The sequence below is a fragment of the Vulpes lagopus genome, chromosome 19, assembly GCF_018345385.1.
Source record: "Vulpes lagopus strain Blue_001 chromosome 19, ASM1834538v1, whole genome shotgun sequence".
Classification (NCBI taxonomy): domain Eukaryota; kingdom Metazoa; phylum Chordata; class Mammalia; order Carnivora; family Canidae; genus Vulpes; species Vulpes lagopus.
This window is the reverse complement of record NC_054842.1, coordinates 44,845,909-44,873,579: the sequence shown is the minus strand read 5'-3', so window position 1 is coordinate 44,873,579 and position 27,671 is coordinate 44,845,909. Positions and strand designations below refer to the sequence as shown.

Genomic DNA, 27,671 nt, shown 5'->3' with positions numbered 1-27,671 from the left:
CAAACTTAGAGTATTTCATACTTATTTTATTTAAAGAGCCTTTACTGTGAAGGGACAACTATACAATCGTATCATCAAAGAAGAAGTTCAGCTTTATTATAGGGTGTCTTCATCTCTCCCCTTTACAAAAAAGTTTCGGTTATTCTATCAGACTGTTAGTATCATCAAGGTTTTACAAGGGGGAAAAAAAGTCAGATTTAAAGACAGTTTAAGAGTTTCAAAGCAGGGGATCCCTGGGTGGCTCAGTGGTTTCGCGCCTGCCTTTGGCCCAGGGCGCGATCCTGGAGTCCTGGGATCGAGTCCCGGGATCGAGTTCCGCGTCAGGCTCCCGGCATGGAGCCTGCTTCTCCTTCTCCTCTGCCTGTGTCTCTGCCTCTCTCTCTCTCTCTCTATGTCTATCATAAATAAATAAAATTTAAAAAAAAAAGCCCATGCTTTAAAAAAAAAAAAGAGTTTCAAAGCAGAGTTCCCTCTGGGACTGTGCTATCAACTCTCATGGAAGAAACACATTTATAGGTTACTGTTTGAATCCTCACCCTAAAGACTGCTCTGACACATTGCATGCAAACAAGCAGGTACTCCACTTAGACGGGTTTTGTTCTCATAATTTAACATTCTTTCAGATATGTGGTGAAGCTAACCCAAAGCTATTCATCACTGTCAGAAAGAAATCTGTTCTACCAAAAAATGCTAGCCTGATCCTCAGCACAGGCTTTGATCTAGGGAAAGGCAGTGACTTTAATGCATGTTTTCAAACCAGATGTTCCTGCCGGCATTTGTGTTCATCGGCCTGGAAGAGGACGACTGCTGTGGCTGCTGTGGCCATGAAAACTGTGGCAAGAGATGTGCGGTAGGTCCTCCAGCCCCGGTGGTGGAAATGGTCCCTGGGAGGTGGCCAAGGCCACTCTGGCCTCACTTCCACTCTTTCTCCTCTCCCTAGATGCTTTCTTCTGTACTGGCTGCTCTGATTGGAATCGCAGGATCTGGCTACTGCGTGATCGTGGCAGCCCTGGGCTTGGCGGAAGGACCACTATGTCTTAATTCTCTTGGCCAGTGGAACTACACCTTCGCCAACACTGATGGACAGTAAGTTCCCTATTGGCCACACGTTCTCACCCACCGTATGGTATAGTGGCAAACCCATCAAGGTGGAAAGGCACAGTCATCCGTGCATCCATCCACTCAACCAGGTGTCTTTGCACTGACTCAGGACCAGGCGGTGGTGTCAGAGCATGGATCCCTGACCTGGAGAAGCTCTAAGTGCTTTTTAATGGATTCCCTGAGTCAGCCCTCATGATACCCTGTGAGGTGACTTCCACTATTACTCCCATTTTACAGATGAGGAAAAGGAGGCACAAGAATTGGAAGGAACTTATTCAAAATCACATTGCTAAGAAGGACTATCCATGTGAACCCAGGCGAGATATGAACCCAGGCAGCCTGGCTGTATAGTTTGTGCTCATACAGTGTGTCCACTATACCAGAACAATTAGCTGATTTTACTATTTTGTAAGAAAATTTTATGGAATCCCTACATAATATGGATGGAAAGCATATGATTTTAACCAAAGCCCATGGTAGATCATATTATTCCCATACACACACTCACATATAATAACTATATACAACAAACACTTTATTTAAAGTGATCAGACTCTATAAGACAGGTCTTTTTTTTTTTTTAAGATTTTATTTATTCATGAGAGACAGAGAGAGAGAGAGAGAGAGGCAGAGGGAGAAGCAGGCTCCATGCAGGGAGCCCGATGCAGGACTCGATCCCGGGACTCCAGGATCAGGCCCTGGGCTGAAGATGGTGCTAAACCGCTGAGCCACCCAGGGATCCCTGTAAGACAGATCTTATCCAGAACTTTAAAATCAGGATAATTTAAGCTCTGTTATTTTATGTTGATGCTTCTTATCCATTATTGAGAAAAAAACAAAGAGCTGATAGAAACTGATACATGTGAAGACAAATGAATGACATCTTTCTCTGAATTTTGAAAAGTTTAGTTATGAGGTTCATGAGTGAAAATACTATGAATAATGAGTTTCGATTGCCTTTGTGTTAATACTGTCTCCCACGAGTTGTATAGCATATAGTGAGTTCATAAATCATGAACATGAAATTACATGGACCTGGATTCCATCCCAGCTCTGCATTTCTCCCTCAGCAACCAGGAAAAAGTGGACTGAGCTCTGTGCTTCTTAGTTACTTCATCTGTAAAATAAAACCAGGGGCAGTTGTCAGGAGGATTAATGAGTCAAAAAATGGATTTGTCACAGAAGCTGACACACTCTGAGCATGGCCTCTGTTAGCTGTTAATATTATTTCCTGACTTACAACGAATACAGTTCTAGGTAGCCTCTAAAGGAGGAAGGAAAGGAAAATGAGCACTTGGAGGGGTTTGAAATTTCAATGGTCAAAATTGTTATTGATCGTGATTCAACTTGGTTCAGAACACACTGAATGTACTAGTAGAGATGGGTTATTCACGTATGCACAAACATACGAACTACTGCACAAGCCCATCTCTAAAAGACATCACGATGAGTGCAACTGGAATGCAAGGAGAAGTGAGAGTATTTCTAAACATGTTTGAGTATACGCCCCTTCCATGACCCACCCCAGCTTCTGTAAGAAACCTTCCGCTTCCATCTCATTCGTCACTTCAACCTGTCCAAGGATTTCAGTATGGGAAATAACTAATGGTCACAAGCCAGTGATTAATTGCTCAATAGGCAAGTGAGGCCAAAGAGTTTTTTTACATTGTGTCCTACAATTACAATTATTCCCCTCACTGATATGCTGAAAGACAGGGTCATAAGGACAGAGTTCTTTTTTTTTAATCAACAAATTGAATTTCTGATCGGCTCAATGAACCATTCAAAGTTAGGTCTCTAATTCCAAGCCCTTTTGTTCTGCTGCTTGGGGAAAAGCTGATAAGAAAAGAGTTATACCAGACCTCTTTGTGGAATTAAGTCAATTGTAGATTTTCCCACATGATTGAATCGTATTTCATTAAGAATCCAAATGCTTTATGATGTCGCAAAGGCTGAGATTCTAAGAGAGTAATCAGAGAGAGAATTTATCAGACTATAAGAATATTCAGGTACTCGGAAAATCTCCTAAGTCACATATAATGTATATGACTTGTGTGTGTGTGTGTGTACGTGTGTGTGTGTGTGTGTAGTCATATGTGACTTCAGCATGGTTTGCTAACATTTCACAAAGTGACTTCAGATTATTTATCATTCAATTACTTTTAAAAGTGTTGAGTCCCTACTATGTGCCAGATACTGGTCTAGGGTTTATACATACAATGATGACAGGTCTGGTTCCTAGCTTTATGGAGCTGAGACTTGTGGAATAGTTACACAAGCAGGTATCTTCCTGGCCGAGGTTAGGTGCCCTTCCTCACACCTGGTGTATTGCGATTGCGTATTATCTCCTCCCATAGACGCTCTGCTCTTCCAAGGCAAAGCCCATGCCTTGTTCACCATTATATTCCCAGCCCTGACTTGATGTCTGACTCACACTACATGCTCAGCAATCTGTGTTGAATATTATGTTTGTCATTGCAATAAGATCTGGGCTAAATTTCTAACTTTGTGAAATGACTCGGACTAGAAAAAAGTTGATACGAGTCAATGAATGAATTCGTTTCTTTTTTCCTGAACAAAAAAGCACCACAAGAAAGTAACTTATACAACCCATTAGGTGTGGTCATGTGTTAGAAGTTTCTTTTTTTTATCCACAGGTACCTTCTGGATACCTCCACATGGTCCCAGTGCGTTGAACCCAAACATGTTGTAGAATGGAATGTCTCTCTGTTTTCTATCCTCTTGGCCCTCGGTGGAATTGAATTCATCTTGTGTCTCATTCAAATAATAAATGGAATGATAGGAGGAATATGTGGCTATTGCTGTTCTCGCCGACAGGTAAGAACCTGTGTGAAAATGTCATAGCCTGGCCCTGGGGTCTTCAATTACTATAATACACCATTGTTTTCATCATAAAGAAAAAAAAAAGGCAAAAAGCATTTCTTCCTACATCATCTTTGTGGCAAAGCATTTACAGCATTCAGTTTTGCTCTCAGTAATATGCTTCCTTGAGTGTCATAGTCACTGGGTACCTTTCTATTTTTTGTAGTTGGCTCTGTGTGTGTGGGAAAATGCTGCCCATAGACAAAGTGTCCCCTCATGAGCAAAGCCATGGCCTCTTTCACTACCCCTGCTCTGGCCAAAGAGATACAACTTTGCTTGCTCTCATGTTCCCAACTAGTATTACACAAATAGTAGTCAACATTCATTGCACTGGGGCACTGAGCTAAACTCCCCTTTCAGATGAGACCATGGGTCAGAGATTAAGCATATGTTTAAGATCATCTAGTCAGGAAGAAGCAGGCTTCAAACTCTGGGTCATTTTATGCCAGAGCTCCTGCTCTTAATCTGTATGCAATACTTGCTGTTCTGTTGGATTTTTTTTTTTTTTTTTACGATTCTTTCTCAACAGAGAATCACAAAAATGCCCAAGGAGCTAAGCACAGAGAATCACTAGTAACCTTTGAATAGCAGCTTGCGAAAAGCCTTTCAAGGTGGAAGAAAACCAGGAAACACTTGTTTCCTGGGGATAAGAATTCAGAAAGAAGTATGCATTTGTTAGTAGCAAGGAAAGTTCTTGTCTCTATATCCTCCTAAAAAAACCCCCATGTATTAATGAATTGATGGAAGTTCAGCTTTGGTTGCATTTCAGAGGGTTTGTTTTATGCATTATTCTGTAAAACAGGATTAGGTAAACAGAAACCTAATTTATATTTGCCTAGTCATTTACTCCCTTGGTTTGAGGTCTCTTAACTTTCTTTTAAAATAAGACAAAACCTAATGAAAACTGAAAGCCCATTGCTACCATGAAAAGCCTTGCTGTAAATAAATGGAAACTTTCTAAAATTTTTGAGGAAGGGTTAAAATAAAAATCTGGTTTTCCTTATCAGGCAAGTACAGCAAGATTAATACTTTCCTTTGGGAGCCTGCCAAATTTCCATGAAAACAGCACAGTGGGAACCCTTCAGTATGAAGTTGTTTCCAGGCAATATGGTGGGGAGAGGCAGAGAAGAATCTCAGAATTCTCCTACTGTAATTTATCTTTAGCCTTGAATTTCTTACAAGGCAGAGATTAAATTAGGGGAGGCCCCGCTGGTCATCAGCACTTGTGCATCTTGGGAACAAGCGTAGTATGTCAATGACCGCAGTTGCTGTAGTAGTTTGGCAGAGTGACCCTCCTCTCTGAGTGGGGAAGGGGAGCAAATAGTCCCCCTGGGCTTCCCATCTGAGTCACAGTAGGCATGTCTGCTTCTCAGACATGCCATGCAGATCTGCTACCTTTATTTTTAAGACAAAAGACACTTTCAGAGGGCAGGGTTTTTAGTGTAGATGAGTCAAGTCTGTAACTTGGTAGCATTGAATTGGGAAGGTAACCCACATCCCGCCCACTCCAGGGTGAAACTCCCATGGCATTATCTCTTAAATCCTTGAGATTAAAAACCTACCCCAACACATTCAGAGCCAACCAACCACCACCAGTAAGCTGCCTTTTCCATGGCCCTTTCCTGCAGCTTCTCAGAGAGGACAATGGAGTGTGGTTTGTTTAGGCAACATCTCATGGGCATTGTCTAAGCTCTCAGCTGAAGTTGACATCAGCCTGCTTTATGTTTGCTTCAAACAGGAATTTTTAGGACTTAAATGGCATTGTTGTCTGTTTAGCCTGATGGTAACCTAATGCCTATCTCATTTTCTTTACAGCGATATGACTGCTAAAAGAACCACCCCAAGACAGCACCACAACCTTCCTCTATTTCATTTTTAATTTATATATTTGACTTGTATTAATTTGTAAAACTTTGTACCAGTGTATCATACTCCACATAGTCTACTTTTATAAATGTGTATAAAGACTGGCATCTTCATGTGATGTCAGTGTTTGAGCGTAGCAAACAAACCTTTTTCTTAGGATAGAGAAAATAAATTAAGTAAATTAATAGACTGAATGACGGTCGGTCCTCAGGGTAGCTGAGGTAAACGCTGGCCTGAGTAATGTTTTTGAGAAGCGTTGTAGGGATAAATATCGCGTTCCTGATTACTACTATATGTGCAAGGGTTTATTAAATGAAAGATTTCTAAGTGGCCTTTTTTAAAACCATGAAGGAGAAAATCCAACAACTTGAAAAGATGTGTTTTTTTCACTGTTTATATGGTATTTCCCATTCGTATGCCTGCAAATCTCTAACAAGAGGCCTTTTTGAACTGTTCCATGTTTTGTGAGAGAGACACTTGCCCAGAGCTGGAGGGCCGGTTGAGAGTGCCCTGAGCTAAATGAAGGAGTCAACACAAGCAAGGTTGCCAAGAGTATTGCCAGATCCTAACTCTCTCTGACAGGTGGAAAACTTTTTGTCCTTTGAAGACAAGCACTAAGGATCACGTAGTTAAAAAGAAGAAGGCCTGGATGATTGGAGAAAAAAAAAAGATGGGAAATGGAATAAAGCAGTTTTATCAACATTATGTGAAAATGGGGGAGGGGGAGGGAGGGCAGGAGGACCATGAGGAAATAGCCCCAAAACTTGATGGTTGAAATACAACAAAATAAATATCCACTGCTTCGTTCTCCCCTGTTTCATTGTCCTTTATTTAAAGTTCCTCCACTTGGGGAACCTGGGTGGCCCAGTGGTTGAGCATCTGCCTTCAGCTCAGGGCGTGATCCCAGGGTCCTGGGATGGAGTCCCACATGGGGCTCCCTGTGGGGAGCCTGCTTCTCCCTCTGCTTGTGTCTCTGCCTCTCTCTCTGTGTCTCTCATGAATAAATAAAGAAAAATCTTTAAAAAATAAAAACAAAGTTCCTCCTCTTTCCCCCAGCCTGCAGGTTGTGTAGCCCCTATTTGTTGGGGATTCATGTCTTCTGGGTCTGGGTTTTTACCCTATTTTGTCTCCCTTGTCCCCTTTCTCTGCTTTCCCTGCATTGTTGTTACTCTGCCTTCCCTTGGGGTCATCATACCACTTTGGTAAAATTCCTTTCTACTGGCTGCTCCAAGCATCAGGCTCCTGGGGAGGGCAACAGATATTTTCTCCCTTGATATTTTCTATCTACTGTACAGAGTTAGGCTCTTTAAAGAGACAGGATCCCTTGATCTATTGAGACTTGTCTTCAGAAGTTTTCTGCTTTGGGTGTTTATGGGGCTAGGCAATAGACAAATTAATAAAAGAAGCTGCTCAGGCTGTTGGATAGCAGAGCTTCTCCTGTGTGCAAGGTGCCCTGTAGTGTCCTCCAGACCAAAGGATTCTCATCTGTTTTGTGCCTCTGTCTCCCCTGGAAGTCTGATGAAGACTGTGGACTCCTTTGAAGAATACTGTTTACAAGTGCATAAAATAGAGGTGCCTGTTTGGCTCAGTCGGTAGAGCATGTGACTCTCAATCTCAGGGTGTGAGTTTAAGCCCCGTGTTGGGTATGGAGCCTACATTTTTTTTTTTTTTTTTAAGATTTTATTTATTTGTTCATGAGAGACACACACAGAGAGAGAGAGAGAGAGAGAGAGAGAGAGGCAGAGACACAGGCAGAGGGAGAAGCAGGCTCCATGCAAGGAGCCTGATGTGGGACTCGATCCCAGGGCTCCAGGATCACGCCCTGGGCTGAAGGCAGGCACTCAACCGCTGAGCCACGTAGGCGTCCCTGGAGCCTACATTTTAAAAGAAGGGCATAAAATAAGGTGTGATATTTATCAAATTGTGATATTTTATCAAAATATGTTTGAAAACTATGATACAGTTAACTTGATAGCCCGCTCCATCACACCAACATCTGTAGAAAGGAAGACAGAGATCACGTGTGCTCTAGCAGTGGCCTGATGAGTGGGTCTAAGAACAACTGTACTTTTGAAATATGATTCCAATTGAAATGATATTTTGAGAGACCTGCAACAATTTTAAAGTGATATAAAAATAATATGTAATTTTGTATTGTTAATCAAGGCATGATCACTATTGGGAGTTGTTGCCTGTGGTCATAACAGGGGAAATAGTAAGTTTTCATTACAGGTTAGTAAAGACATTCACATTTTTTTCTCATCAGTTTAACATCCTCTCTCCCAGATACCTATCCATGGGCCTCTGTGGAATTCTTGAGAACCAGATTAAGAACCCCTGAAATCAAGAAAATCCAAAGAAGAGGTACAATGATCAGTAATAACCACTACCCCCCAATCTATCCTCAAAGGCAACAGCAATAATAATGATTAATCGTGATAGTAGTAATAGCGACCATTTGTTGGGTTCCTTCGAGGTGTCAGTTACTGTACTTGGCTTCTATACATTTATTTCACTGAAATGTCTCAGCAACCCTAGGAAATGGTGCTTGTCTCCATTGTATAGAATTAAAGCTCAGAGAGGTTGAATAATATGCTCCAGGCCCTGTCTCTGACAAGTGGAAAAGCTATGATATGAATCCTGGTCAGTGCAATGTGAAAATTCACCCTTGTTTGGCTCCTCTCCTTGACCTCCCTACTTCCTCTGCTACCCCTGCTCAGGGGCTAGAGTCCTGTCTCCTCCAACACTGACTCAGCCTCCCCACCCCACCCCCACCACCAGAGGGGGCCTTTGACAGGGCCCTGGGACCTTCCGTCATCCCCTCCCAGAGCTGAAATTTGAATGACTCAAAGTTTCCCCCAATTTGTAAATTCTTGAATAGTAGACATTGCCATTGCCCAGAGGAAGTAGCTGAAACAAATTACCTTCTAACATAGTTTACTTATATTTATAGCCTACATTCTAGGTCTTTAATATTCTAAACCCTTCAGGTTGACTGGAAATTCCCTCAGAGATTTACTGAAACAGCTTATTATCCCCTGGCAACATAAAAACAATAAGATTACTGTAGAATCTGAGTCACCTGAAGAACACAAATGGCCTGAAGGTTAGCTAGTTCCCTCTGAATATCCACTTACCAGAGTTACCAAATTTGCAAATATCTGACTAAATACAGGGAATCTCTCGAATTAAAATCTCAGGAAATTGATGGACTGTTACCTTTACTTCAATTTATTTCTTGTATGTGCGTGAGATTTTTTTTGACTATGTTCCCTTTGATGTTCACTCCTGGTGGGAACAGGTATGGGATTTGGTCCAACTTTACAGAAAAGCAACTATCTATAAGGTCTGTATATCCTTTTTAGCCTAGTGTGTGCGTGCATGCAAGTGTGTGTGTGTGTATGTGTGTGTCTATAAAACTTTGCAGACAAAGTTCCAAAGATAGCAGAGAACTTTCATGCTCTGAGCACTAGGGAGGAAAGATTTGGTTATAAAGGTTCCTGCTTTCATAGGATTATTCCAGGATTTATGTGCCCGGGTAGAGACTTCACACACCGTGATGGCACTGGCAGCAAATCCATCTACAGGGACAAATTTAAAGATGAGAGTTTCATCCTGAAGCACACAGGTCCTGGCATCTTGCCCATGGCAAATGCTGGACCCAACACTAACAGTTCCCAGTTTTTCATCTGTGCTGCCAACACTGAGTGGTTGGATGGTTGGCATGTGGTCTTTGACAAAGTGAGAGAGGGCACGAATATTGTGGAAGCATGGATTCATTTGGGTCCAGGAATGGCAAGACCAGCAAGAAGATCACCATTCCTGATTGTGGACAAATCTAATAAATTTGATGTGTGTTTTGTCTTAACTACCAGACCATTCCTTCTGTAGCTCCGGAGGGCACCCCTTCACCCCATCTGCTGAAGTATCCTTTAATCTTTGTGCTCTCACTGCAGTTCTATGGGTCCCCTATTTTCCTTACTCCTTTTCAAGTCTAGCTGGATTGCAGAGTTACGTTTATGATTATGAAAGAAAAACAAACAAACAAACAAAAAGATGTTCAGTCTCCAGGAATAATTTTGGGAGTAGTGTTTATACCAAGAAAAATAACAAGATCCTAAGTGTCCAACAAGGAACTGATTTGATAACATGTCAGCACAATAAAATGTTATTCATAATACATGCACACTAAAAAATGATATTGGTCAGATTCCAGGTGATTTTTGTCTGGATTCACTTTGCCTATCTATAATTACTAAAGTTCTATAGTAAACACATATTACTTTTGGGAAAAGAAAGCTTCGTTCCTAAAACCATTCAGGGAATGATTCACAGTCTTTGAAGGAAAATCCCCAAGCGTAAGAGAAAACCATTGTTCCTGTGGGTGGACAGAGGAGTCATTCTGCAGTGAACACTGGAGAATAATTGTGCAGGCAATTAGCTGAAGGGATGGGCCAGGTGAGGCAGGCAGTAACCACAGGCTAAAAATATGATGAGGAGCCTGTAATTCCCACTCTGTGTTTGGGAAATGTAAGTAAATGGTGCCTACTTGGTCTAGCCACCAAATAAGATTTTTATAAATATCAACTACATATCTGTTTTTCCATTCTTAAAAATGGAAACAACGAAATGCTTTTACTTTGAGCATTGGCCTTTTGTCAGGGTTCTTTGTAGCACAGCTTGAATTTTCCTCATTTTACTTTTCTGAGATAAGAGGGAGGATCAACAAAAGTCATGGTCTGGCCTGGTTTGTGGAAGTGATTCAACGCATCTTACGTGGAGAAATTGTCACCCACCTCAGGCTAGTACAAATGGTTCTTCCTCTTCTTTTAACACAAAGTAATTTTTGTTTTTGTTCATCTTTGTCTATGCAGATACTTTTTAAGATTATTGCAGCTAAAGAAGGCTGTTAGGCATTTCTGAAGGTAAATTTTTTGTTAGTTCAAACAACTAAACTAACGATCAATCCTCTTCCTTTCATGTGTGCCCCCACGCGCGCACGAATACACACACACACATACACAAACCAGGTATATACATATCTTCCTACTTAATTAAAAAGAAAAAATTACTGCTACATGAGACAACACGGGTGAATCCTACACATAATGCTAATGAAAGCCACTTACACTGTCCCCTCCCCCAATTTTGAGGACACAATTTTGTATGTACTCTCAACTAGTGTAGCTCGGCCCTTAAAGACAGAAGGCTGGTGAGTTCCCTTAGCAACATTTCATACACTAATATGAACTTTTTCATATTTTTATGAAATATGAAAAAAGCACAGCTTCTTATAGGAGCAACACTATAGTCCCCCAAAGGGGCTATTTCAAGATGTCTACAATCACAAGTTGTATCCTACAAGTAAGTGGAAGACTGTGTCAAACATTTTACTTGCTAATTCTCACCACACCCATCTCTGTTACATGTGTATAAATATTATTAATTTATATGCAGGGCTCAGCGCCAATTGCAGTGACTGCTGGCATCTCAGGTGTAAAAGGTACCTACAGGGTTTGAAAGCAAGGTAGCCAGGTTGGGATCTCACGGAATACCTAACTCCATATTGTTGAAGGCAATCCAACCCGTTGGCTAAAGGAGAGGTTCTAAAACTACACTCAGCTCTTTGGCAACCTCTGATACCCAGGTTAAATTTCTAACCTTTTAAGCCCTTATTTAAATTGCTTTTTTACATGTAGTAAAATGCACATAAAAATGTATAGCTCAATGAATTTTTACTTATGTTTATTCACATATAACCACCACCTAGGACAAGATATAGGACTTCCAGCACTCAAACAACTCTCTCATATCCTCTCCCAGGAAGTACGTACCCAACCACCACTACACACCCAGGGTAACTACAGTTCTGATTTCCATCACCACAGATTAGTTTTGTCTGTTCTTGAACTTTATATGAATTGATTAATAAAGCATGGTCTCTTCGTGTCTGGTTTTTCTCACTAAACATTATGTCATTGAATGCTGGCTCCTGAAACATCACCAGAACAATCTGTTCATGAGACAAAGCTGAATGTATTGCTTCCTGCCATCAGGGAGAGTACCACCTGAGGGAACTTATATTGGAAGGAGGAAGAAAAAGTTGAATTTGAGACTTTGATTCTGGTTTAGATGAGTCTTTCAATGTGAAAACTTGAATAGGGTTTGTAGGAATTATATCGTTGAGGACCGTGGGAAAAGCAAGGCAAGGATTTTGAGGTGAAAGTTTCAAAGACTCTTGGGATGAAGGCTGTTGATGTTTTCTATTGAAGAGATGATGGGTCTTTCTGGAAGTTCCATAATGAACAACAAAGTGATTTACCTGGGCAAGAGCATCCTGGAATAGTAAACCATGCTAAGGAAGACTATGAAATAATAAAGGCATGGTAATGTAGACAGTAAGCTGTGGAGCAGTTTCCAGGTTTAGTTCTCAGTGTCCACGTGGGGCTTGGAGGTTAGATGGTTTCAATTCACAGTAATTTTGATATTCATCTGTGTTGCCTTGTATAACAGTAGTTTGTTCTTGGCCTTTGTTGTGTAGTGTTCCATTATTTGAAAATAATATCATTTATTTACCCATTGACTCTATTAATGGATATTTGGGTTATTTCCAATTTTTGTGTCTTTGGAAATAAGTTGCTATGATCACTCTTGAATGTACGTATTTTTTGGTGCGTATAAGAACACAGTGGGGTGGCTCAGTTGATTAAGTGTCTGATTTCAGTTCAGATCATGATTTTAGGATCCTGGAATTTAGCCCTGCATTGGGCTCGCTTCTCAGGGAGTCTGCTGGTCCTTCTACCTCTGCCCCTCTCCCATCTCATGCTCTGTCTTTCTCTTTCCCAAATAAATAAATATGATCTTAAAAAAAAAGAAAAGAAAAAAGGAAAGAACACACTGGGGGGACCTGACTAGTTCAGTAGGTGGAACATGAGAACTTGATTTAGGGGTTGTGAGTTCAAGCCCTACACTGGGCCTGGAGCTTACTTGAAGAAAAAAAAAAAAGAACCCACTGGTGTTGGTTTGCTTTTGCCTTGTTAAACAATCAAACTGCCACTGGAGAATCTTTTTTTGGACATTAGTTAGCAACCCAAGAAAGCCCAGGGTTTCCCCCTGGCCTATCACTCCCAAGGTTTGGCTCATCTCTTTTTACCCAAGGTACTGTTAATCACTCATTAGTTCAGTATTTCTGGACAGATCACTACATGCCCTGCCCTGCACAAGGTACTGAGGACGCAGCTGTAAACAAGATTTTACAAGCTCCACAAGGCAGAGTCCTTGACTATGTTGCTCACCGTGGTATTCCCAGCTCCGAGAATACTGCCCAGCAGACAGCAGGTACTCAATAATTGACAGCGAATCTGGTCTGCTGTTTGGTTTTGTAAATAAAGTTTTATGGAAACACACCCATGCTCATTTGTTGACACATTGTCAATGGTTTCCTTCCTGCTACAATGGCAGAATGGTAGTTGTGAAAGTGAACATCTGTTCCATAAGACCTAAAATATTTACTATCTAGACCTTTATTAAAAGAGTGCTGACCTCTTGTCTAGCTGGTCATTTGCCTAGCTAAAAATTGATGCTTCCATTATAATAGAAGAGGAGAAGAATGGGTATTTTTGTTATTTTTAAACTTATTATAAAAAATTTTTTTAAATGTCTTTAATAAGTGAGAGAGAGATAGAAAAAAAAAAAAAACGAACCTAATGTACCTACCACCCAGCTAGAAGAATGGATACTAGAGAATACATTAGTTTCCCGGGGCTGGTGTAACAAAGTACCACAAACTAGATATTTCAGAGCAATACAGATTTATTGTCTCACAGTTCTAAAGGCCAGAAGTCCAACACTGGGGTGTCAGCAGGACCACGCTTCCACTGAAGATGCTAGGGAAGGCTCTGTTTCAGGCCTCTCTCCTAGCTTCTGGAAGTCTCAGGCATTCCTCAGCTTGTAAAAGGTCATCCTCTCCCTGTGTCTGTTCACATGGCCTTCTTTTTCTCTGTGCATATCCATCTGTGTCCAAATTTCCCATTTTTAGGAGGACACTAGTTGAATTGCATTTGGGTCCACCCTAATAACCTCATTTTAACTTGATTACCTCCATAAAAACCATAATTCCAAATAAGGTCACATTCTGAGGTACCAGATAGTAGGACTTCAATATATCTTTTTTTTTTGAGGGGACACAATTCAACCCATAATAGAGGAAGAGATAGCAGTCTCTGTCTGGGACTTCATCAACATCTTCTAAGCTAAATAGGTGCCCTGTGAGACCTCTTAAAAAATGTCTGGGCAATAGTACACACAAGACAAATCTTCCTGAAGATTTGCCACACCCTTTAACACTCCATAAGCTCTGAGAAGTCTTGTTAAACCTGTTTAACTAAAAACTTCCCAAATTATTTAACTCTCAGAGCCTGGGGCTGCAGCTTTGGAAAGAAAGTAAATAGCAGATAAGAAGATAAGCACAGATATGGAAACATGATAAACTTGTGAAGCTACAATAGAGGACAGAGGTCAGAGGAGATTTTCAGTGATGACCAGGAATTTAGGATGAAAGAAAACATTTCTCAGTGTAATTAGCTGCTGTCTGTTCAATGGACAGAAAATGATGTGCTTTTCTGCTATCTTGAATAAGGTATAGGGTTACCACCCTTCTGGATCTTGCTCTAGTTCTCTAGGAGAACACTATATATTCAAGGGCCCCAGCTCCCTAGGTTTTATGGGGAGTCCTAATTTCCAATGTTGTAATTTTGGAGAAGAAGGTTTCTACTGTTGCTGTCTCATTCTCCAACTGGGAGACCTCTCTGACTGGGAGAGACAGTAGAATTTCAGAGATATAAATAACTTAATTGTAAGACATCTCATCCGTTCTGTAATTTAGGGTCAAGCCAAATCTCCCACCACTCCATTTCTGAGTCCCAATGTGTTTATCATGGTGTGTGCTTGTATGTGAGTGCGGACACTGGTGTGTGTAGAAAGGTTGAGAAGCAACTTCCCTCTGCGTTTGTGCATGCATCCTCTTGCGCATGGGTGTAGAGGTATGGGGAGCAAGGACATGCCATTGATGTGAGGCAGGCGAAACTTAAGGTTGGAAAGAGACAAATGAAATAACATATTAGTAACCAGTTTCTACAAAGGCAAGTTGGGCGATTCAGTCTTAGCACGCTTGGCTAGAGGGTCAGGGTTGCCTGAGTCAGGTAACCTGTGAGCAATTAGGCATTTCTTTGGCCCAGGGAAGTATCACACTAGAGGCAATGGTGAGTCTCATCTTGTATAATGAGAGAAGTATTCATGTTTAAATCTTCAGGGCTCCCTACGCAGATGAGAACATGAGAGTTTGAGAGTTTGTAGATGTGCAGGTGGGAGAACAGTGCCCAGGCAGAGAAAGTGTGAGCAGGGCTGCAGAAGCTCCTTTGACCTTCCCTGAGCACCACACTTTTTTTTTTGGCTCCACACCTTATCCTCTCCCATCACCTCTGCTTCTGAGAGTAAAGCAAACAACTAAATGATTTCCATAGACCAGAAGTAGATGTTTCTATTTGCCTTTTTGAAGATACCTTCTTTTTGCTTTGGAATTCATTCCCACTTTAATGCCACAGGGAATTAAATGACAACTGGATTCTTATTTGGACTTTATCAAATAATAAGAATATTTGAGTAAATAAAGATCCACAGGAATTTGAATAACTCAATAACCATATGAAAAGGGTGCTGGATTTCACTCAGGAGCCCTGCATTTGGGTTATGCCTATTGATCCTGGACAAATCAGTTTTTTTTCTCTGAGCCTCAATTTCCTAATTTGTAAAGTGGAGATACTAATGTCATCTTTAACTGCCTGTCAGGATTAGGATGGTCAAATTAGAACCTATATGAAATTGTTATAAGCTGTAAATTTTTGCATCAGATGACTATTATTTTGTCCATGAATAAAAAGATTAGAATAGTAGTTCCATTCTATTATCACTCTCATTAATTCTTGCCCCGTTGTTCTCCTCACCCAAGTCTTGAGCTCTGGGATTCAGTAGCCACCCAACATGTGAAGGACTTTGCATGTAATTTCTACTTTCAACCCTTAGAACAGGACCTCAACTCTGGCTGCATGCTAAAATCACTTGGTAACTATACCCCAATATGTCTCATGAATATAAATGTAAGCTTTCTCAACAATATATAATTGCAAATCAAATCCATCAAGGTATAAAAAGAATTATATATCACAGCTAAGTGGGATTTATCTCATGAATGCAAGGCTGGTTCAACATTTAAAAATCAATTAATGTAATCTACCACATACAGACTAAAAAAGAAAAAAAAATTACATACTCATATCAATAGATGGACAAAATCAACACGTATTCATGATTTTTTTTAAAAAAAAGTCTTATCAAAATAAGAATAAAGGGGATATCCTCAACTTGATCAAGAATATCTACAAAAATCTATAGCTAACATCTTCCTTAAGTGAATAACTAGAGTCTTTCCTGTGAAAATCAGGAACAAAGCAAGAATGTCCCCTGTCACCACTTCTTTTCAACATCATGCTGGAAGTCTTAGCTAATGTAATAAAACAAGAAAATGATGTAAAAGGTATAAAGATCGGGAAAGAAAAAAAAATAAGCTGTTTCTATTCACAGATGACATGATTGTCTCTGCAGGAAATCCAAAAGAATCATCATCATCAACAACAACAACAAATCCCTCCTAGAACTAAAAGATGATTATAGTAAGGTTACTGATCTATGGCAAGAAGGGCAAATTTCTGGAACATATGCTCCAAAATCACTAGTCCTGTATTCATGACAGACGTCACTAACCATTCCAGAACTCTTTCCCAATGAACCCAGGCATAGCCTCAGGATCCTTCTCAGCCCATCAGAAGGGCATTACTAGTTGGTCAGAGTTGCCAGTGGAATCCCTTTAAGCATCTCTGCTTTATAGATTTTTTCCATTTCCAAACCAGGATCAGCCACGTTGAATCTGCCTCCCCTATTCCTGCCTCCGTCTCCATGACATGAAAAGCCTGACATGTTCATAGGAGAGTTCTCTGACAGACTGAACAGATTCTGTGGCAGCTGTTCAGGTGGTAGGACAATGCCGTACCTTCGTATTGCGCTTGTAGTGTTTAGATCTCAAGGACTTTCTGCAAACATTAAGTCATTTATTTGAAAAGTCTGGGGCAATGAGGAGTAATGAGATAATGTTGATGAAACACTCAGTATTCCCAAGATGAAAGACTGCAGGTGACTCAGGGAAAGGGCATTTTTAGAGGCCACTGAAAACTCTCACAGGTGTTGGTTGGCTGCCTTTTTCACTTTGCTGTGAATATCATTTAAGGCCAGGAGACAAGGCCATGATGCCATTCTTTAGAGAAGGCTTGCTGATGTGGGAGGGGTGGCGGTGAGGATGGCTTGGTAGGACTCTGTCCAGCATTTATCACTTTCTAGTTTTGTTATCAGAAGCAAGTCTCTTAATGTCTCCCAGCTTCTCTCCCCTCCTATGACCGGAGGGAACGATAATGTCTGGCTCAGATAATGTGTGTGAGAACAGACACTTGATGGCAGCTGTTCTGAGGAGCTGGGACCAGCTTGGGCGGATTGTAGAGGGCCACATATGCAGTATACCTGCACTTTAGTAAGAGGAAACGTAGAAGATAGAGCTGATTAAGAATCTAGAGAGGAGCCTTCCTTCCGTTCACATGAGAATTAGGACTTACATCTTTAAAAAATTTCCCTTGTTGATCTATACTGAAAAACATAGACCCACGCTGAGTCCAGTCTGGTCCTAGAAGTCAGGTTATGTCCATTCAGACTGTTGATCTTTCTGTGCAAAACATACTGAGTGGTTACTTCACACCGAGCTGAATAATGGGGATGAAAAAGAAAGTTTAAATTTCCTCTAGGTGTGAGAGGAATTCCTTGCTACAAAATACAGGTAACATATTCACCGATTCTAAGGTGCACGCTTTTGTCACACTGTAACATACCTGAGATTGGAGCACATCATACAACTGAACGCATATCACGGGTTTTATGATAGCATTTCTTTCCTTTCTTCACAGAATAAATGGAACACCTTGCAGTTGATGACATCTTAGATCAGTGACATACAGCAATAATTGTCTCTCGGGCCCTGTGAGGGTTCAAGGGAGTAACCTGGGGGAAAGGCACCCGTGTTTATTATTTACCACTGCATAACAGATTACTCCAAAACTTAGCAGCTTAAAGCAATACACTTTTTTTTTTTCTTTTTTCCCCTCCTCATAGTTTCTGCAGCCAAGAATCCAGGAACAGTTTAACTCAGGTTCCAGGTCAGGGTTGCTCATGAAGCTGCAGGGCGAACTGGGTCCACCACCGTTTGAGGCCTGACTGGGTAGAGAGGATCCACTTCCAAGATCACTCATGGGACTCATGAGGCTGTTGGCTGGAGCCAACCATGTAACCCTCTCTATTGAGCTGCTTATGACAAGGTATCGGGCTGATCCTAGAGTTGGTGATGTGTGTGTGTGTGCGCACGTGCACGTGTGCATGCATGTGTGAGGGTACATGTGTAGGATAGAAAGAGGAATGGCCCAAGCTGGAAAGATGGAAGCTGCCAACGTTTATACCTAATCTTGGAAGTTACATACTGCCTCATCTGCCGTATTTTATTGGTCACACAGACCAACACTGGTACAAGCTAGGAGGGCAAGGACCAACGGGTGCCATCTTGGAAATGGACTACCATAGCACCCAACGCATTGAGTGATGAAAAGAAATTCAGAAATAAGTGTTAGTTTTTCTCCCAGGGTAGCACTTTTCTTTTTGCTGCATATAAATTCTGTTGGAAGAGATTGAGTCTTCTTTTAGGTTTATATCACCACCAAACTCTTATTTTCAGTTTGTACAGCAGTCTAGCTGGAGCAGGAAATGGCAATGAGTGTGAAAGGGTGATGAAGAGAAGATTCTGTGTTTGACTACTTGGTATGGCTGGGGATGGAGAGCTTTCCTTCTGGCTTGTGTGCAAAATGGAGAATCTTAGGATTTTACTAATCTCTCTTTTGAAAGAAGTGCATCTAAACTCTAGAGACCGGTTACCCAAGAGAACCCAGCCACCTTTAGGGCTTCTGACCTTTATAGAGCAGTGGTTTGGCATCAGATGATGATCTAAATACAAGAGTTCACAGGATTTTAGACGTAGGCTCTTTTTGGGGGGCACAAAGAAACTGGCTAAGCAAATCATCATCCACCAGCATAGTAAAAAGAACAAACAGATGATTGTAAAATTCTGGGGCCATCAAATCCTGATTTCAGAAAGTATTATGGGAAATAAGAAGCTTGGTTACTCAAAGCTGAATTTAGAGCAGCTTGTAGTTTTTAGGGTATAGATCCTTTACCTCTTTGGTCAGGTTTATTCCTAGGTATCTTATGCTTTTGGGTGCAACTGTAAATGGGATTGACTCCTTAATTTCTCTTTCTTCAGTCTCTTATTAGTGTATGGAAAAATGCCACTGATTTCTGGGCATTGATTTTTATCCTGCCACACTGCCGAATTGCTGTATGAGTTCTAGCAATCTCGGGGTGGAGGCTTTTGGGTTTTCTATGTACAGTATCATACATGTCATCTGCAAAGAGGGAGAGTTCGACTTCTTCTTTGCCAATTTGAATGCCTTTTATTTCTTTTTGTTGCCTGATTGCTGAGGCTAAGACTTCTAGTACTATGTTGAATAGCAGTGGTGAACCCTTCTGAAAGAAATTGAGGAAGACACAAAGAGATGGAAAAATATTCCATGCTCATGGAATGGAAGAATTAATATTGTGAAAATGTCTATGCTACCCAGGGCAATTTAAACATTTAATGCAATCCCTATCAAAATACCATGGGCTTTCTTCAGAGAGTAGGAACAAATCATCTTAAGATTTGTGTGGAATCAGAAAAGACCCCGAATAGCCAGGGGAATGTTGAAAAAGAAAACCAGAGCTAGGGGCATCACAATGACAGATTTCAAGTTGTACTACAAAGCTGTGATCATCAAGACAGTGTGGTACTGGCACAAAAACAGACACATAGATCAATGGAACAGAGTAGAGAACGCAGAAATGGGCCCCCAACCTTATGGTCAACTAATATTTGACAAAGCAGGAAAGACTATCCATTGGAAAAAAGACAGTCTCTTCAATAAATGGTGCTGGGAAAATTGGACAGCCACAAGCAGAAGAATGAAATCAGACCATTCTCTTACACCAGACACATAGATAAACTCAAAATGGATGAAAGATCTAAATGTGAGACAAGAATCCATCAAAATCCTAGAGGAGAACACAGGCAACACCCTTTTTGAACTTGGTCACAGGAACTTCTTGCAAGATACATCTATGAAGGCAAGAGAAACAAAAGCAAAAATGAATTACTAGGACTTAAGATAAAAAGCTTCTGCACAGCAAAAGAAACATTCAACAAAACTAAAAGACAACCTACAGAATGGGTGAAGATATTTGCAAATAAGATATCAGATAAAGGGCTAGTATCCAAGATCTATAAAGAAGTCATTAAACTCAACAGCAAAGAAACAAACAATCCAATCATGAAATGGGCAAAAAACATGAACAGAAATTTTACCAAAGAAGACATAGACATGGCCAACAAGCACATGGGAAGATGCTCCACATTACTGGCCTTCAGGGAAACCAAAATCAAAACCACAATGAGATACCACCTCACACCAGTGAGAATGGTGAAAATTAACAAGGCAGGAAACAACAAATGTTGGAGAGGATGCAGAGAAAGGGGAACCCTCTTGCATTGTTGGTGGGAATGTGAACTGGTACAGCCACTCTGGAAAACTGTGTGGAGGTTTCTCAAAGATTTAAAAATAAAGCTACCCTACGACCCAGCAATTACACTGCTGGGATTTACCCCAAAGATACAGATGCAGTGAAATGATGGGACACCTGCACCCCAATGTTTCTAGCAGCAATGTCCACAATAGCCAAACTGTGGAAGGAGCCTCGGTGTCCATCGACAGATGAATGGATAAAGAAAATGTGGTCTATGGAATATTCCTCAGCCATTAGAAATGACAAATACCCACCATTTGCTTCAACGTGGATGGAACTGGAGGGTATTATGCTGAGTGAAGTAAGTCAATCGGAGAAGGACAAACATTATATGGTCTCATTCATTTGGGGAATATAAAAAATAGTGAAAGGGAATAAAGGGGAAAAGAGAGAAAATGAGTGGGAAATATCAGAGAGGGAGACAGAACATGAGAGGCTCCTAACACTGGGAAACGAACAAGGGGTAGTGGAAGGGGAGGTAGGCAGGGGGACGGGGTGACTGGGTGATGGGCACTGAGGGGGACACTTGATGGGATGAGCACTGGGTGATATGCTATATGTTGGCAAATTGAACTCCAATGAGAAAATAAATTTAAAAAAAAAAAATAGAGCAGCCCTGAATATAGCTCCATGTACTCTAAGCCTAGTTCTGAAAGTGTGGACCTGGTCCAGCATCATTAACATCACTTGGGAACTGATTTGAAATGCAAATTCTCAGCCCTCATTTCGGATCCACTGAATCAGCTCACATGGGAGTGGAGCCCAGTGAACCATCTGTGTTTTAATAAACCCTCCAGGGGATTCTGATGCTTTCTCAAGCTTGAGAACCACTGCCCTGAAAAGTTTGAGAACCACTGCTCATTGTAAAATCCTTTCCTTTGATATACGACTTATCCCAATAGTCATAGCAACATCCCTTCCCCGCCCCGCCCATCTCCCCTCCACACACACATGAAGTAAAACTGATGTGTAGTGTTTGGGGATGCACTTGGATGATAAAACTATAAAGAAAAGTAAGGAAATGACTACTGTAAAGTCAGGATAGTGGCTGCTTTTGGAGAAAAGGGAGGGAGTTAGGATTGTGTAGGATTGTGCATGTGAGGGCTCCTGGGAAAGGAGTGTTACCCATTTGAAGGAGTATGGGAACGCCCACTGTGTGTCCAGCACGTGTTTTAGGAAGGCAGACAATGCAAATATGATGAGTGGGGATCTGACACCTTCGTATCCCTGCCCCCAACACACAGCGGCAGTGCTATTCTTTTCATTAGAGTCTCAAATGAAACCCAGCATCGGTATATTGTGATAAAATATAGGGTGTCTTCCAACACCAACAAGCAATTTTCCAATACTCTTGGTATCCAACAATTCAATTTAATTCTGATACTAATTACCTGGAGTTAGTGTCAGATTCCACATATTTAAGAGTTCAGTTTCATAAATTTGTCCCCACTTCAGACACTAGTTTCAAGTCTGGGGCCACCCATACTTCAGGGGTTCTCATAACACCCCCTTTTTAGGCTCAATAATTTGTTAGAATGGCTCATAAGACTCAAGGAAATACTCAGGTCTGCCAGTTTATTATCCGGATATAACTCAGGAAAGCTAGCTGGGAGGAATACCCAGGGCAGAGAATCGAGAGTGGACACAAAACTTGCATGCCCTCTCTGGGTACACATAGCCCTCCCAGTACCTTGATGTTCACCAACCTGGAGACTCATCAAGTCTTGTTGTTCAAGGGTTTTTATAAAGTTTAATCTCCAGCCCCCCTTCTACTTCTTGAAGGTTAGTGAGTGGAGCCAATCTTCTGATCACTTGGTCTTTTTGGTGACCAGCCCCATCCTGATGCTACATAGAGACCTCATCCTAAGTCACTTCATTCCCATGAACTCAGGTGTGGTGGAAAGAGGCTCATTATAAATAACAAAAGACACTCCTATCATTCAGGAAATTTCAAGGGTTTTAGGATCCCTGTGCCTGGAATTAGGGATAAAGACCAAATATGTTTCTTATCAGACCACACAGAAAAAAAAGAGATCCAAGAGGGTCAATACGTCAGAAAGAACTTTTTCAGTTAGATGTGACAAAATGCCAATGTGACTCTGATGCCAAGGAGTTCAAGGGACTCCAGGCCTCAAACAGTGTTGTCTACATACTTTGTTCTTTCACTCTCCCTCTCTCTCCCATTCCTCTACATTCCTAGCCTGTTGGTCTCATTTCTCTTATTGCAGATGAGCTTCCTCCATATGACAGTGTGTGAGCAGAATACATTGGGTGAAATAATTCCTTACTTAAATGATTTAGCTTCTTAGATTAGTGAACCTAGAGGAATGAGAGCCGGTCTATCCCAATGTCCATAAATAAAATTCCAGGGATGGGCCCTGACTGTCTCATTTAGGTTACAAGACCAATGTACTGTGACCCTCAGGTTGGGGTATTTTGACTGTCTGTGTTTATACCAGTGGCTAGTTAGGGATGGCCAGGATGGGCTAAACAAACCAAGGCCACATGAAATGCCGGAGGATGGTTCCCCCAGGAAAGAAAAAAGGGATTACCAGTGGCTATGGTTGCTATTATAACCAAACCAAATGAAAGTCTGTCCATCTCCTCTGCAGTAAGCCAATAAAAACTGACACTGAGCTTTTGCATTGAAAAAGGATAGGCTATTTATTAGTGTGGTACCACCCAGAAGAATGAGGAATTAATGCTCATAAGTCCTGAAATCCCCCATAACTTTCAAGTGAGGGTTTTTAAGGGCAAAATTTGGAGGAGGGGTCCCCTGAGAAAGTGGTTGCTGTTAACCAGAGACCCCAGAGGTCATACTACCAGGGGTATCCTGACAAAGTAGATACCATTGATTAGAGGCTCATGAGGTCCTGCCAGCAGATGTTACTTAATAACTTCTGAAGCTACTTGTCTGGTCCCCTGGAGGTGTATTCCATGAGAAGAGACTTGGAATCTGAAAAGTATCATTTTTCTTTATGTTAGAAATGTCATTAGGTATATCTCATGATTATATCTTTAGGGTAGTGCTGATTAACTACTTGTAAGCTAGTGGGGTTGCATTCCTATATATTCCTTGGGATGATAAGCAAGCATTTCTATCTCTTGAGCCTAGAAATATGTGTTTCCTGGCTGGTCCAGCCATGCCTGGGGATGATATGACCTGATAAGCTGGATGCTGGCTTCACTGTAAGTAGATTTGATGAGAACCCCACATTGGGGTACTTTGCACCCAACATGGAGAGAGGGACAGGGGAGGGGCCGAGGGAGAGGGAGAGAATCTCAAGCTGACTTGGGGCTGAGTGCAGAACCCCATGGGGGCAGGGCATGATCCCATCACCCTAAGATCATGACCTGAGGTAAGAGTCAGCAGCTTAACAGATTGAGCCACCCAGGCATCCTCTCTTCACTTCTTTAGTGAGGTAAGTGCTAATTATTTTTCCTTACGGGCCAGGGTAGAAAATAGCTTTGTAGACTCCTGAGTGCACTTTTCTCTGAAGAAGATACACAGCAATTTAAACCATAGAAGACAATTAAGAAAAAGATGAGTAGCCTAGATCATCCAGGGAAAGATGATATAGGGAGGCCCTTTATGTTTGGAGGGTTAAGGGGGATGAGGGATGGGTGGTGGAAATAATGCTGCCACCCTACCTCTTGGGGCTCACTGGAGAGAAAGGATGGAGAGAATTCTGTAAACAAAGGGACCCATTCTGACTCAGAGCTTCAGAGGCCACAGTTCTGAGAGGCTAAAAGACCTAGGTTGAAAGAGAAGCCACATGGGGCCATTGATAGAGCCAGTTTCTGGTGGGGGGCACTGCCCCTGAAGAGCCCTTATGGCCCCTTCAGACCTGGTCATACTGAGGCCTCCTCAGAGCAGAAGAAGCATTTTAAGGTGAACCAACTGGTCTTCAACAGTGACACCATGTGGCTGTGGAAAGTAAAGACAGCTCGGGGATAGAAGGATCCAGGGCCAGCCTATGCCCTAAAGAACAATGTTCAGAGGGTGCAGGTCAAGAGGAAGACTGATCTTACTATTACTAGGCTGGGTCGGGGCTACAGCGATTTTGTTGAGAACTGGTACTTTGAGTTTGGGGAGCAGTTCATACTAGTTAAATACATTCTGAAATGATGTATAGACTTTACAGTTCTGAAGATCTAGGACTACATTTTGCCTTTTGCAGGTTTTGCGGGAACCGTTGAGCATCCCACCCCAGACCACCGAACACAAGCATTGTTTTGTTTCCTCTTTCACTGCATGGTGTGCCAATCTGTGTGGGTTTTTGTTTGTTCATTTGTGTTTGTAAAGAAGGAAGAGGGAAGAATGAGAGGACCCAATTTTTGAATTTCAAACGAGTTTACACTGAGGTCATTACATTTTTCTCCAAGATAACTTACAGCTCAAATGTCTACAGTTTTATACGGAACTGTTTTAAGTTTTAAGAATTTACTGGAAAACTTATTATCTACTCGCTATGGATTTCTAGTTGATTAAATGCTCCCTTTTGTTTCCAGCTGAATACCATCATATTGGTTTCTCAAAGCATTTATTTAGAAGTGTGTTAGGAATAAGAGTGTGTAAAGTAGTCAGATGGATATAATCCATGCGGCTTAGAGTGTCATTCATTCAAACAATAGGTGGTATGTGAGCCTCACTATGTCAGGCATCGTTCTGGTCATGGAAGATAGAATGATATAGAACAAAATGTGGCATCTTCCTCAAGAAGGCTCCCTGGCTGCAGAGAATCACACAAGATGCTATGAGAGCAGAGAGGAGGAAGATCTGAGCCAGTCTCATTGGCCAGCACTGATTTTGAGGGGCATAAGGCACAGACAAATGCCAACAACTAAGTGCAGAACCAGTCCACAAAATTGATAACTTATATGTAGCCAGGGCTGCTCAGAAGTTGTGTGCTGAGTGTTGGAGTCAAGACTACTTGGGTTTGAGTCACAATTCCACCTCTTAGCAGCTGTGTAATATTGGGTATGTCACTAAGCTCCAAGTGCCCCAGCTTCCTTGCCTGTGAAGTGGAGAGAATACCTACCTCAGGAGAGGTTTAAATTAGATAACATTGGCAAAGTGTATTGCTGAGCAGGATTGCTCTATAAGCTGAGATTTATTTTAATAATGATAATAAATCAAAAATCTGTAGACCAATCAGATCATCAGTACATTTTTGTTATGCTCAAATCAAGAATTGATTCGTTTAATAAAGAGTTGATGGTTTAGACCAGGTAAGTTTTACCATATTTCTCTAATTCTCTGGATCTTGACCTTTGCTGTAGATCAGAATCACGTGGGGAGTTCATAAAGCTGATGCCCAGACTTCAACCCCAAATTCTGATGCCATTGGTCTGGGGTATGCTTTGGGCTTTAGGATTTTTAATCATGAAATAATGTGCAGCTGAGATCGAAACCCATTGGTCTAACTGAATATGGAGAGTGAGCAGATATGTCCTTGGGTCACAGGCCACCAAGGCTGTTACTGATGACTTTCCCCTTATTTACCTGCATTCTGAGCTAGAAGTTGTCCTGGAAACAACCAGTGGGAGAGAGAGGCATCTCCAGCAACAGGTGCTAAAAACTGATGGAGGCACCTGTACTTCGAACCCCATGAGATACTTGTTAGTCTTTACAGTAGCAGGATGTGTTCCTCAGCCAGCAGCCCTGGGAGGCCCCAAACAGCTGGAGTTAGAAAGACATATTATTCTAGAGACAGCTCCACCATAGCCCAGCCAAGAAACTATTGGCAGGTCATTCTGTCTGCCCCGTCTTGGTTTTGTTATCTGTGTGTGTTCAGAAATATGACAATGTTCTTCCTGTGTGACCCACAGACCTCTTCTTAGTTCAATGCATTATGTGGGTAAAACACTCTGTAAACCATAAAATACTACATGAATGAAATAAAATACTGCTGTTATTTTGCATAGTTTCTGCTGTCCGGAGCTAAATTTTCAAACAACTTGTACAAAGTTTTGATGATCGAGACCATTTTCTGTAGCAATTCTGTGTACTGGGTTTCACAAAAGCAATACAGAGATGAACTCTATTTTTTATCCTATTTAATAATTTATGATAATAGACCTTTTTGAAAAATACCATCTAGGGTGTGGGCCTACAGGGTAAAATGATTTCTTTTTTTGTGGAAAAACAATTACTGTAATGAGTTTTTGTTACACGTGGAACCGAATAAAGGAAGCCTAAATCAAAATGGAGTCAAGAAGCCAGAAGATAGAGATCTCACATCAAGCCATTGGCTGCAGCCCTTGCATTCCCAACAGGACGAAGCTTATACTTTACAACCCCAGTAGGAAGAAAGGTTTTCTCCTTACCCAGCAACAGCCAGGCCAATGGGAGACTCACAACTCAGCCAATGAGAAGCCACTATACTTGGAACTCTCAATTTACTCCAATGGACTTTTTATTCGTAATTGCCTCTCCCAACTCCCCTCACTTTCCCCTATAAAAGAGCATTCCTCTCCTTTGTTCTCTGAACTTGCCTCTGGTTTTACCATAGCTTGCTTATCCTGAAATTCTCTGCTATTCCCATTTCTGCTGGTAAAATAACTGACAGTTTCATTTTTAAAGTTAACATATGTAAATATAAAGCACCTGGGTTCATGCAAATTTATTGAGGTCCATGCAAAATGCCAGCTGATATTTTATTGAATTACCAGAATTCAAATTAAGGGTTCTAATTAATAATGTAAATTAGCAATATAAATTTTGAGTTTTCTTGTTTTGATTGGTTTTTGGTTTTTGGTTTTGTTTTTATTTTTAGCAGAATTAAAAAGGTTCCTTTCAGGTTATGGAGAGTTTAGAGAACATTTATGTTTGTTAAAAAAACAAAATTCAACCACATACATTTTAAAGATCTTACTAACTTTATTTAGAGATTCATGAATCTGGCAGCATTCAAGCTAGCAAATAAAAAGGATCCCCAAATAGCTGTAAACTTGAGAGGGTTTAAAGGCCAAAGTGAGCAGGAACAAGACAGTATACTGGG

The 27,671-nt window shown here is 41.2% G+C and overlaps 1 protein-coding gene and 1 pseudogene across 1 annotated transcript in view; both read left to right on the top strand.

The window, feature by feature from the left end:
* TM4SF1 (transmembrane 4 L six family member 1) overlaps positions 1-6,658 on the top strand; it is a 9,622-nt gene extending 2,964 nt beyond the window's left edge. The window contains exons 2-5 of the mRNA XM_041734523.1: positions 761-850; positions 941-1,086; positions 3,759-3,939; positions 5,800-6,658. Of these exons, the coding sequence (XP_041590457.1) occupies positions 761-850; positions 941-1,086; positions 3,759-3,939; positions 5,800-5,814 (432 nt within the window). The 3' untranslated portion in view covers positions 5,815-6,658. The remainder of the gene's footprint in view (positions 1-760; positions 851-940; positions 1,087-3,758; positions 3,940-5,799) is intronic.
* A 2,612-nt stretch (positions 6,659-9,270) lies between these two features.
* LOC121478697 lies at positions 9,271-9,692 on the top strand (annotated as a pseudogene).
* The last annotated feature ends 17,979 nt before the right edge of the window (positions 9,693-27,671 follow it).